Here is a 13,064-nt window from a genome sequence, read left to right on the forward strand (position 1 = left end):
ATAGGTTTCAGTTGTATGTCATTTTTTTTTTAAGCATAGTAGGACTGAAACGTTACGGCTGTGTGTGGACTGAATAAACCACTTGTTTTGACTACATCGGAGTGCTGTGGGATTTCTTCTATATTTACCTACAATCCTTGGATCAGGATTACCCGCTTGCACCTACTTCCATTGTGGATGGAGATGTGTATGTATGTATGTATGTATGTATGTATGTATGTATGTATGTATGTATGTATGTATGTATGTATGTATGTATGTATGTATGTATGTATGTACACACACACACTTGAAATTGGCGCTCAATTAAATTGCATCCCCCCTACTATGAGATGGAGCCCTAGGTTGGCAATGGCCATTTTTCTTGTACATATTTGACAGCAGGTTTTTTTTTTTCGGTTTGTAATTTATGTGTTTTTTTACATAGAAACTGAAGGACAGACAGGTGTTCGGCTTGTTAGAAGACATTGCTCTTATAAACATACTGTAACTAATCCGTCCTGCACCTGTGTCCTTCAGATTTGCAGCAAAAGTTTTGCGTTTTTTAATAAAAGGCCTTTTAGTGAACATTAAGTGTTTTTTTTTTTTTAATATTATAAATTTTATGCTGAGATACGGTATGATTGCTTGAAGTTACAGGGCCTAAATCCACAGCTACATTACTGAGAGATTCTGAAGACATTTCCTGATTTGAATAGTGTCAGGTGCCGCGTTGTCCTGAAGACATTATGTGAACTCAAAGCATCCCCCAGAATAATGTTCACGCACATACACATGACAGCCCCTATTCAATTAAGGTAACACGTAGATATTGAGTTTGGTGGGTCTTTTAAAAATGTCTTCTAGTAGGTCTTTAAATACAGCAAATCATGTGCTCAATCACAGAAGACATCCTGTTCATTCGTCCCTAATGAAGGCATTATTTACAGGCGCCTCGCACCGACCTATGCTAGTCAATGGGGCCATTCAGACATTCCGTGTTTTTCACGCAGCGTGTCCACTGCGTGAAACTCACAGCATGTCCTATACTTTAGGGTTTTTCACGCATCACGCACCCATTGAAGTCAATGGGTGCGTGAAAAACGCGCACGGCGCACGGACCCACTTCCGTGTGGCGCACGTGATTCGCGTTACAGTTGTTGAAGAAATGAAGGGAATAATAAAACTTTCTCCTTCATTTCTGTTTCTAAACATCAAAACCGCGTGTCATAAGGATGGCATATGCGCGAAAATCACACAGCCACGTACCAAATACTTATGACTCACGGAACTGCAACACGCAAAAACCGAGTTTTTTGCGCGTGCAAAACGCACACGTTCGTGTAAATAAGGCCTAAGAAAAAACTGAAATATGAGAAGTGGCTACAAACAGCTTCACTCATGTGGTTATCCAAAATGCTGCAGCATATAGGGCTTTAAGAAGATCGGTCACCACATTATAAGTGCCCCATCTCCTATATAAGAAGATCGGCGCTGTAATGTAGGTGACAGCAGTGCTTTTTATTTAGAAAAACAATCAATTTTTACAACTTTGAGCGATTTTTAGCTTTATGCTAATGAGTTTCTTAATGCCCAAGTGGGAGTGTTTTACTATATGACCAAGTGGGCGTTGTACAGAGGAGTGTATGACGCTGACCAATGAGCGTCATATACTTCTCTCCATTTATTTACACTGCACTAGCGATATAGTTATATCGCTATGTGCAGCCACATACACAAACACTAACATTACTGTAGTGTCCTGATGAATATACATCACTACCAGCCTGGACGTAATGTTTATTCAGAATCCTGACACTTCTGAATCTTTTCTGTGAGATTCCAGCAAGGCAAGCGTAATCTCGTTTGAAATGACACGTCACATCTTAATCTCGCGAGATTACGCTTGCCTTGCTGGAATCTCACAGAAAAGATTCAGAAGTGTCAGGATTCTGAATAAACATCACGTCCAGGCTGATAGTGATGTATATTCATCAGGACACTGTAGTAATGTTATAGTGTGTGTATGTGGCTGCACATAACGATATAACTATATCGCTAGTGCAGTGTAAAGGAGTGGAGAGAAGTGTATGACGCTGATTGGTCAGCATCATACACTCCTCTGTACAACGCCCACTTGGTCTAACGTAAAAACACGCCCACTTGGGCATTAAGAAACTCATTAGCATAAAGCTAAAAATCGCTCAAAGTGGTTTAAAATAGATAGTTTTTCTAAATAAAAAGCATTACGGTCACCTACATTACAGCGCCGATCTGATTAAGTAGGAGATAGGGCACTTATAATGTGGTGACAGAGCCTCTAAGTAATACAAAGGGTTAAACTTTTTCACTGCTTGGAATAGACTTTTTAGGATTTTTGATAGGTTAAGGTGTATAAGCCTTATCATAAAAGGAGAATCGAAAGCTGCTTTCTGCACAGAAGCTTTCACTTTCAGTTTACTGGCAAACAAAGTAAAAGTAAAAACCACCGCTTGGTATGGTAGTTAGGAAAAGCTTTATTTTACACGAAGATTAAGAATTTACCAGCAATGAAGATGATAATTGCAGGATTACTATTTTAAAGATCTCCCAGATCAAGGTAAGAAAGCACTTGCAACTTTAACATGAAGCTACAATGAATACACGTGTGGGGAGAAAACATTCTGTGGGTTTAACGTAGACATCAGATGTTCAGTGTATTTTGATGCTTATGTTGAGTAGCTAACTTCATAGCAATTAAATTCACTCCTAGATTCCTCTTTGCCGAGAATAGGTGGTCACTTTTTAATGGCAACTGACTAAACATTTAACACAATAAGGCCATGTTCACACAGAGTTTTTTGCAGGCGGAATTTCTGCCTTTAAATTCTGTTTTGAAGTTTTAAGCAGATTTTCCTCTCCCTGCACGCCGATTTTTGCTGCATTTTTCGCCCGCGGCCATTGTGAGCCGCGAGCATAAAACGCAGCGAAATATGCTTTTTCTGCCTCCCATTGATGTCAATGGGAGGTCAGAGGCGTAAACGCCCGAAGATAGGGCATGTCGCTTCTTTTTACCGCTCGCAGGAGAAAACCGCCCCCGCCTCCCATTGAAATCAACGGGAGGCATTTTAGGGCCGTTTTTGACAAGTTTTTTGACGAGTTTTGCGGCGCGGTTTCTGCGTCAAAAGACTACGTGTGAACATAGCCTTAATCAGAAACAGCGTCAGTGTGATTGGTTCAACTTTCAAAATACTTTTTATTAAAAATAATTTTTTACTTTTTGGAGATAGAGCTGCTTTGTCTTCTGTATACAGAGCAGCTGTATTTAGCTCCAAAACCTGTATCTGTCACGTCTGCGGGACTGACTGGTTCAGTGACAGCGGGTCCTGCGTGTCTCTGACATGCAGGTTCGAGCTATCGATCACATCTAAGTTCATAATTTAGATGTGATAGATTACAGGTGGATCCCTCTGACACTGAACCCGTCAGTGCCGCTGACCTGATTCAGGTCTTCGGGCACTATACAGAGTGCAAAGCAGTTGTATCTTTAAAAGTTTAAATAATTTTTGCTAAAAAGTTTTTTGAAAGTTGCACCAATCCCACTGATAGATATTTTTATTAAATAAAAAAATGTAAAAAAAAAATACGATTTCAAAAGTTGTACAAAGCATTTAAAAGGGGTTGTCTGGGGATTAGTTTTCAAGATGCATGCAAAAATGAGCTACTTTGATTAAAAAAAATATACTTGCTTAGGCCCCATGCACACGAACGTAAAAAACATCCGTAATTACAGCATGTTTTTACGGGCCCATGGACTTCTATTGGCCACGGTTACCTCCCCGTATGCTTACGGGAAGGTGCCCGTGCCGTTGAAAAATATAGAACAGGTCCTATTTCAGGCCGTAATTACGGCACGGGCAGACAAATATTAGTCTATGGGGCTCCCGTAATTACGGTGCGTTGCTAGGCCACGTCAGGGGATAGTCACTGTCCAGGGTGCTGAAAGAGTTAAACGATCGGCAGTAACTCTTTCAGCACCTTGGACAGAAACTACCGATCACAATATAGATCAACCTGTAAAAAAAAATAAAAAAAAATAAAAAAAAAGAAGTTGACGTTCCTACTTATCCAGAACTCCCTGCTTCTTCCTCCAGTCCGTCCTCCCGGGATGACGTTACAGCCCATGTGACCGCTGCAGCCAATCACAGGCTGCAGCGGTCTCACGGACTGCTGCGTCATCCAGGGAGGTCGGGCTGGATGTCGAGAGGGACGCGTCACCAAGGCAACGGTCGGGTAAGTATGAATTTCTTTTACTTTTACTGCGGAAAGGGCTGCCCCTTCTCTCTATCCTGCACTGATAGAGAGAAGGGGCGTCCGATTAGTGCAGTGCAATTTTGCAGCGAAAATGTGCCTGTAAATACGGGTGCAATACGGGTCGAATACGTGTGACCAAGGACCCGTATTTACGGGAGGAGAAAAATACGTTCGTGTGCATGAGGCCTTAGGTATACACTGTGGCTGTTGCAACTATAACCCCTGGTAATGTCACATGACAGTGTGCAATAGAGTCACTGCATGGAGCAGTGACATTTCTACCAATTCTTGTCCACACAGAACACTGTGTCAACCCTGTTCAGCAATGGCCATATTGCCAAATTGTGTTTCCTGGAAACCAGTCTTGTTTTGAACATTTAAAATGAATGCCCAGACATGGACAGAAAGAAAAAAGTCACTATTTGCATTTTAAAATCATATTCTTACCAAATCCTGATCTTTTAAGCACTTCTGCACCTTATCAAGCTCAGACCCAACAATATTTGATGTTTTTACTGGATAAAGGCTGTAGTAGATATCTCCGCAAGAAACTGAAGGGAAAGCAAAACATGATGAGAAAACAAAACTAGTCAATAAAAACACTATAGGCTGTGTTCACACTGAGTTTTTTGCAGGAGGAAAATTCCCCCTGCAAAAACTGCTCCAGACGTTTTTTGCACAGTGGTTTGACAAAAATTGGTCAAAACACTCGTTGAGGCATTTTTTTCCTGACTCTCACTGATTGAAATGGGGTTTTGGAGGCGGAAACCGCCTCAAGATGAGTCACGTCGCTTCTTTTCACCGCGAGGCGGCTTTTCTGCTCGCGGTAAAAAAAAACGCGTCCATATTTTCGGACGGTTTTTGCGACAAAAAACTGGTCAAAAAAAGTCTGTGTGGGCCATAATTTGTTTTTTGCAGGAGGAAAATTTTGCCTCAAAATTCCGTTTGGGATTTTGAGGCAGCTTTTGACCTGCCTGCACGCGGTTTGCCACGAAATACGCTTTCTCTGCCTCCCATTGATGTCAATGGGAGGTCGGAGGCGTAAACGCCCGAAGATAGGGCATGATACTTCTTTTTATCGTGAGACAGTTTTTCCGCTCGCGGTAAAACAAACTCCTCCGCCTCCCATTGAAAGCAATGAGAGGCATTTTCGGCCATTTTTTGGCACGGTTTCCGGCGCGGTTTCAACTTCAAAAAACGTGTCAAAAAAACTCCAAATAGCAGAGATATTCACTACTCCTGCAGATATGAACATTTAATCACTTTAAGGCTATGTTCACACGGAGTATTTTGAGGGAGGGATATCTGCCTCAAAATTCCGTTTGGAACTTTGAGCCAGATATTCCTCTGCCTGCACGCCGATTTTCGCGGGAATTATCTCGCCGTTTTTCGCCCGCGGCCATTGAGCGCCGCGGGCATAAAACAGCGAGAAATACGCTTTCTCCTGCCTTCCATTGAAGTCAATGGGAGGTCGTAGGCGAAAGCGCCCGAAGATAGGGCATGTCGCTTCTTTTTCCCGCGAGGCAGTTTTACTGCTTGCGGGAAAAAGACGCCGACGCCTCCCATTGAAATCAATGGGAGGCGTTCTCGGGCCGTTTCTGCCGAGTTTTGCGACGCGGTTTCCGCGTCAAAAAACTCGGCAAAATACCCCGTGTGAAAATAGCCTTAAGGCTGGGTTCACAGTTTTTTGCAGGCGGAAAATCTGCCTCAAAATTCCGTTTGGAAGTTTGAGGCAGATTTTAATCTGCCTGCACGTCGATTTTCGCAGCGTTTTTCTCCCGCGGCCATTGAGCCCCGCGGGCATAAAACGCAGTGAAATACGCTTTCTCTGCTTCCCATTGATGTCAATGGGAGGTCAGAAGCGTAATCGCGCCAAGATAGGGCATGTCCCTTCTTTCTCCCGCGAGCTGGTATATAACTAGCCCAGAATGGACAATTATCACCTATGCACAGGACAGGTGATAAGTGCCTGATCACTAACCGGACCGCAGTGAGGCCTCATGCACACGACCGTAAAAACTCCCGTTATTACGGGTCGTAATTACGACACGTAATAACGGGCTCATAGACTTCTATTGGCGACGGGTGCCTTCCCGTTTTCTCACGGGAAGGTGCCCGTGCCGTTGAAAAAGATAGAACATGTCCTATTTCAGGCCGTAATAACGGCACGGACAGTCCATAGAAGTCATTACGGCAGCGTTGCTAAGCGACGTCAGTAAATAGTCACTGTCCAGGGAGCTGAAAGAGTTAACTGATCGGCAGTAACTCTTGCAGCACCCTGGACAGTGACTACCGATCAGTATAAACCTGTAAAAAATAAAAATAAAAGACTTTCATACTTACCGACAACTTCCTGCTTCCTCCAGTCCGGTCTCCCGCCCGTTGCCTTGGTGACGCGTCCCTCTCGACATCCGGCCCGACGTCCTGGATGACGTTTCAGGCCATGTGACCGCTGCAGCCAATCACAGGTCAATCACAGGCTGCAGCGGTCACATGGACTGCCGAGTCATCCAGGGATGTCGGGCTGGATGTGAAGAGAGGGACGCGTCACCAAGACAACGGCCGGGTAAGTATGAATTTCTTTAACTTTTATTACAGAAAGGGCTGTCCCTTCTCTCTATCCTGCACTGATAGAGAGAAGGGGCTGCCGATTAGTGCAGTGCTATTTTGCCGCCAAAAACGTGCCCGTAAATACGGGTAACACCGGACCCATATTTACGGGCACGGGTTCGTAAATACTGGTGCAAAACGGGTGGAATACGTGTGACACCGGACCCGTATTTACGCCAGTATTTACAGGTGGGAAAAAATACGGTCGTGTGCATATGAGGAGAACTTTAAAAAGGAGCTGCAGACGAGCACATGCGGTGCGGTCCCATTAAAAGTCTATGGGACTGATGGAAATAGCCAAGTACAGCGCTCGGCTACTTAACTCAGTCCCAAAGACTATAAACGTAGCGGCAGATCGGATGCTCGACTGCCGATTCATTCAAGCTCATATTCACTGCGGAAGGTGCAGCGAGGAGGAACAGGGTCTCTAGATCCGCCTTTCTAGTGATCGGTAATAATTGTCCATTCTGAAAATACTCCTCTTAGGGTATGTGCACACGAGCTATTTTCAGACGTAATTCAGGCGTTTTACGCCTCGAATTACGCCCGAAAAGACGGCTCCATTACGTCTGCAAACATCGGCCTATTGCTTGCAATGGGTTTTACGATGTTCTGTGCAGACGAGTTGTAATTTTACACGTCGCTGTCAAAAGACGGCGCGTAAAAATACGCCCGCGTCAAAGAAGTGCATGTCACTTCTTGGGACGTTTTTGGAACCTTTTTTCATTGACTCCATTGAAAAACAGCTCCAATTACGTCCGTAAAAGACGCCGCGAAAAACGCGAGTACTTGCAAAAACGTCTGAAATTCAGGGGCGGTTTTCGCCTGGTATCTCAAGCAAGAAATTATACATACTGAAGTATTTTTAAAATTCAGGTATTTAAATTAAGCGTGCCTAAGGGCCAGTTCACAGAGTTTTTTTACACGGAAATAGAGTCGGAAAACGCACCAAAAAAAAGCCGAAAATGCCTCCCATTGATTTCAATGGGAGGCGGAGGAGTTTTTTTCACGCGAGCGGAAAAACCGGCTCACGGAAAAAAGGAGGGACATGCCCTATTTTCCGGCGTTTACGCCTCTGACCTCCCATTGACATCAATTGGAGGCAGAGAAAGCGTATTTCGCAACGTTTTATGCCCGCGGCGCTCAATAGCGACGGGTGAAAAAGCAACGAAAATCGGCGTGCAGGCAGAGGAAATCTGCCTCAAAATTCCAAACGGAAACCAAATGTGAAACCAGCCTAAAAAGCGCTTAGTAGTTTTGACAAAAATAGCAAACAAAAAAATTCAACAGCCGTCTATTTGTAGCCTCTGGCATGAGGTTGTATCCATAATATTTTAATAGAACCTACAACCATGAACAATGATGAAATGTGAGCCCTATTAGTAAAAAAGAATTGAAACGAGGGAGCATTATTAAGGAGAGATCCGATGAGTGCCCAATAGAATTCTTCCTTGGTACCATGCAGTGGTGGAGGAACAAGTCAGCAGTTTAGATCTAACTATTGGAGGAGAATGATCATTAAAACCCCAGCTTATAGTACTTCACCGGAAATAGACTGTGTGCACGTAACTAGATTATATCCATTTAAAAGACATTTTCAAAGAACTTCTGCCGCTAAAATATAAATATATTGAAAACATCTGTTCAATTGTTTTTAATTATCAGTATTCTTTTCGGATTTATATTTCCTGGTGACCTCATTTTAAGGAGGAAGATCATGTTGAATAACAAAACACAACATGCTACAAACTACCAAGTTACATGATGCTCAAGTTTTACCTTCTTGACCTGTTAAATTGGTCTTCTGGAATACATCTTCTGGTAACTTTTTTCTTAATTCAGACAATGGGATTACTTCTTTAATATCTAGTTTCTCTGACCTAGTTTATGCAATTTAACACAATACAAAGTCACACATAATTAAGTCTTTATATAAAACAACAAAAGTAATAAATTCATTATATACAGTGAAGGAAATAAGTATTTGATCCTTTGCTGATTTTGTAAGTTTGCCCACTGTCAAAGTCATGAACAGTCTAGAATTTTTAGGCTAGGTTAATTTTACCAGTGAGAGATAAGATTATATATAAAAAAAACAAAACAGATATCACGTTGTCACAATTATATATATTTATTTGCATTGTGCACAGAGAAATAAGTATTTGATCCCTTTGGCAAACAAGACTTAATACTTGGTGGCAAAACCCTTGTTGGCAAGCACAGCAGTCAGACGTTTTTTGTAGTTGATGAGGTTTGCACACATGTTAGATGGAATTTTGTCCCACTCCTCTTTGCAGATCTGTAAATCATTAAGATTTTGAGGCTGTCGCTTGGCAACTCGGATCTTCAGCTCCCTCCATAAGTTTTCGATGGGATTAAGGTCTGGAGACTGGCTAGGCCACTCCATGACCTTAATGTGCTTCTTTTTGAGCCACTCCTTTGTTGCCTTGGCTGTATGTTTCGGGTCATTGTCGTGCTGGAAGACCCAGCCACGAGCCATTTTTAATGTCCTGGTGGAGGGAAGGAGGTTGTCACTCAGGATTTGATGGTACATGGCTCCATCCATTCTCCCATTGATGCAGTGAAGTAGTCCTGTGCCCTTAGCAGAGAAACACCCCCCAAAACATAATGTTTCCACGTCCATGCTTGACATTGGGGACGGTGTTCTTTGGGTCATAGGCAACATTTCTCTTCCTCCAAACACGGCGAGTTGAGGTAATGCCAAAGAGCTCAATTTTAGTCTCATCTGACCACAGCACCTTCTCCCAATCACTCTCAGAATCATCCAGATGTTCATTTGCAAACTTCAGACGGGCCTGTACATGTGTCTTCTTGAGCAGGGGGACCTTGCGGGCACTGCAGGATTTTAATCCATTACGGCGTAATGTGTTACCAATGGTTTTCTTGGTGACTGTGGTCCCAGCTGCCTTGAGATCATTAACAAGTTCCCCCCGTGTAGTTTTCGGCTGAGCTCTCACCTTCCTCAGGATCAAGGCTACCCCACGTGGTGAGATTTTGCATGGAGCCCCAGATCGATGTCGATTGACAGTCATTTTGTATGTCTTCCATTTTCTTACTATTGCACCAACAGTTGTCTCCTTCTCATCCAGCATCTTACTTATGGTTTTGTAGCCCATTACAGCCTTGTGCAGGTCTATGATCTTGTCCTGACATCCTTAGAAAGCTCTTTGGTCTTGCCCATGTTGTAGAGGTTAGAGTCAGACTGATTAATTGAGTCTGTGGACAGGAGTCTTTTATACAGGTGACCATTTAAGACAGCTGTCTTTAATGCAGGCACCAAGTTGATTTGGAGCGTGTAACTGGTCTGGAGGAGGCTGAACTCTTAATGGTTGGTAGGGGATCAAATACTTATTTCTCTGTGCACAATGCAAATAAATATCTATCATTTTGACTGTGATTTTCTGTTTTTTTTTTTTAATATAATCTATCTCTCACTGGTAAAATTAACCTAGCCTAAAAATTCTAGACTGTTCATGTCTTTGACAGTGGGCAAACTTACAAAATCAGCAAGGGATCAAATACTTATTTCCTTCACTGTGTGTGTGTGTATATATATATATATATATATATATATATATATATATATATATATATATATATATATATATATATATACACACACACACACACACATACATACACATATATACACACACACACACACACACACACACACCAATATTTATTAAGGGCTTGCTGTGATTTTAATCTGCATATTTGAAAATACATATTTTTTTGTATCAAGGGCAATCTACTGACATCACAAATGAGCCCAAAAGTGTCCCTGAGGAAGATGCTGCTAACTGCTCAGGGCGTTAAGGCGCATGGTGGATGCGAGTTTGCACACAGCCATTTATATGGAGCCATGCACACATCAGTATCTTTTGCGGATCCATTATTCTGTTCCACAAATTATAGAAAATATCCTATCCCTGTACGGTTTAGTGGACCCATGCTGCCATTCATGTCTAGGAGTCTGCAAAAATAATGGACAGAAGACGGAAGCCATGTGTGTGCCGTCCACATTTTTCAGATACGTTAACAAACACCTAGGAAATCCGATCACGTGAACTTTCTAGGATTGCGGACTGGGAAATAACACGGGCGTAATATACAAACATACAGAACGGTTGCAGAAGCAACTCAAGCATTACAGACCCAAATACGGACACTAGGATCCATAGATCAACCACCACAGTCATGTGCATTAGGCCTAAGGAACCTGAGGCGGTCTATATGGGGGCCTGGGAGTGTCACTGCTACAGGAGCCTGTGGGTGTTACTGCTTCAAGGACTCACCCCTTTGGGCTTCATATGAAGACTGGCATATAAAATGCCGGTCTAAGTAAATCTGCCCCAAAGGGTCTAAGGAAGAAAGTCTGTTCTTACTTACAGTTGAGCGGGAATACTGCAAGTGCTTGATGCCTGTAAAGCAATATGGCACACCAACTGTTCACGGATATAAAGCGGTCCTTTCCATGCATTATACAGTGCTAAAATAAAAAGAATTAAAAAAAAGATACAAAAAAGGTAAGAATTAGGGATGTCACGATACCAGAATTTGGACTTAGATACCGATACTTCGTTTAGTTTTGCGATTTCGATACCAATTCGATACTTTGCCAACAGTAAGAAAATAAAAAAATTCTTCTATTTTCTGATGTGAGGCTTGAGGTGTGATGAATTTAACCTCCACGTGCCTCACATTAATAGTAATTATCCCCATCATGTTTCTCAGTCATGATGGGTTAATGTGTAAGGTACATGATGGGGTTAATTACTATTAATGTGAGGAACATGGAGGTTAAATTCATCACACCTCGTGCCTCACAATTAGTGATAGAAAGCAGTTTTTATAGCGTACACATCATAAATGATGCAAAAAAATTGTTGTGCAGGTTATTACGGCCGCGCCAATACTGAATGTATGTTTTATGTATTGAGACTTATTTTAAGGTTTATTGTAAAAAAGGTGCATGTGTATTGTTTTTTTAAATTTAACATTTCTTTATGTTTTTACTTTATTTTTTAAACTTTCATGTACAGGCATATATCTATATTACAGTACATTAGCCTGTGTACTGATAGTACACAGGCAGTTGTTAGGACATACCTAAGTATGCCCTAACAGGAAATATGGCAAGACAGCCCTGGGGTCCTTCAATGGACCCTGGGCTGCCTGCCCATATATGGTATATCGCTCAATCGCGTCACAGGAATTCTTCCCATTTTCCCCTGAATGCTGCAGTCCGCTGTGATCTCAGCATTCAGGGGAATAGCGGTGGAGATGAGGTTTCTCTTGTCTCAGCCAGCAGGGCTGCGGCTGTGTAATACAGCCATTGCCCCGCTCCTGACAGGAAGTGCGTGTGCGGTCAGAATGAGGTGATGCGGCCGGCGCTGCACTAATAAGCGGCGGTTCAGACAATGAAGACAGAACATGAGGGAGTTTTGTAGTGCGCCCGCCATGTTCTGTCTTCAGTGACGCCGCTCATTAGTGCAGCGCCGGCTGCATCACATCATCCTGACGGCGCACACTTGTTATCAGGACTCAGGAGCGGGGCAATGACTGTATTACACAGCAGCAGCCCCGCTCTCATACATACATGTGTTACAATACTGAGCTGTGCGGACGCACAGCTAAGTATCGAAATACATGAAACAACGGTATCGAACCGTTTGGGGATGCAGAGTATCGAAACCGTATCGAAGTTTCGATGCATCCCTAGTAAGAATATGACATATTTCTAAGGTACTGTTAAAGGGGTTTTCCCACAAATAATTTTCATAGCAATAGTCCAGAAATAGCTGAATAGCTGTTTTAACCCCTTAATGACCAAGTCTGTTTGGGCCTTATTGACCAAACCAATTTTTTTTTTTTTTTTTTCATCTTCACATTTCAAGGGCCATAACTATTGTTATTTTTCCATCAATGTAGCTGTATGAGGGCTTATTTTTTGTGGGACGAGCTGTATTTTTCAATGGCACATTAATGGGGTTTATATAATTTATTGATTTAGCTTAAATGTATTTTTTTTAGAAGAAGGAAATCGAATTACGCCATTGTTTTTTTGGGGTTTTTTTTTCCACCGTTTACCGTGCGGTAAAAATAACATGTTAACTTTATTCTAGAGGTCGGTAGAAATAGTTCACATTCCAAAGCAT

The 13,064-nt window shown here is 42.4% G+C and overlaps 1 protein-coding gene across 5 annotated transcripts in view; it reads right to left on the reverse strand.

The window, feature by feature from the left end:
- Nucleotides 1–13,064, reverse strand: part of TASOR2 (transcription activation suppressor family member 2) — a 124,388-nt gene that overhangs the window by 49,683 nt on the left and 61,641 nt on the right. For all 5 annotated transcript variants that reach the window (XM_075857493.1, XM_075857489.1, XM_075857490.1 and 2 more), the window contains 3 exons: nucleotides 11,296–11,395; nucleotides 8,662–8,762; nucleotides 4,720–4,823 (listed from right to left, as the gene is read on the reverse strand). In XM_075857493.1, the coding sequence (XP_075713608.1) occupies nucleotides 4,720–4,823; nucleotides 8,662–8,762; nucleotides 11,296–11,395 (305 nt within the window). The remainder of the gene's footprint in view (nucleotides 1–4,719; nucleotides 4,824–8,661; nucleotides 8,763–11,295; nucleotides 11,396–13,064) is intronic.

Source organism: Rhinoderma darwinii, chromosome 3 (assembly GCF_050947455.1).
Source record: "Rhinoderma darwinii isolate aRhiDar2 chromosome 3, aRhiDar2.hap1, whole genome shotgun sequence".
NCBI classification, from domain to species: Eukaryota; Metazoa; Chordata; class Amphibia; order Anura; family Rhinodermatidae; genus Rhinoderma; species Rhinoderma darwinii.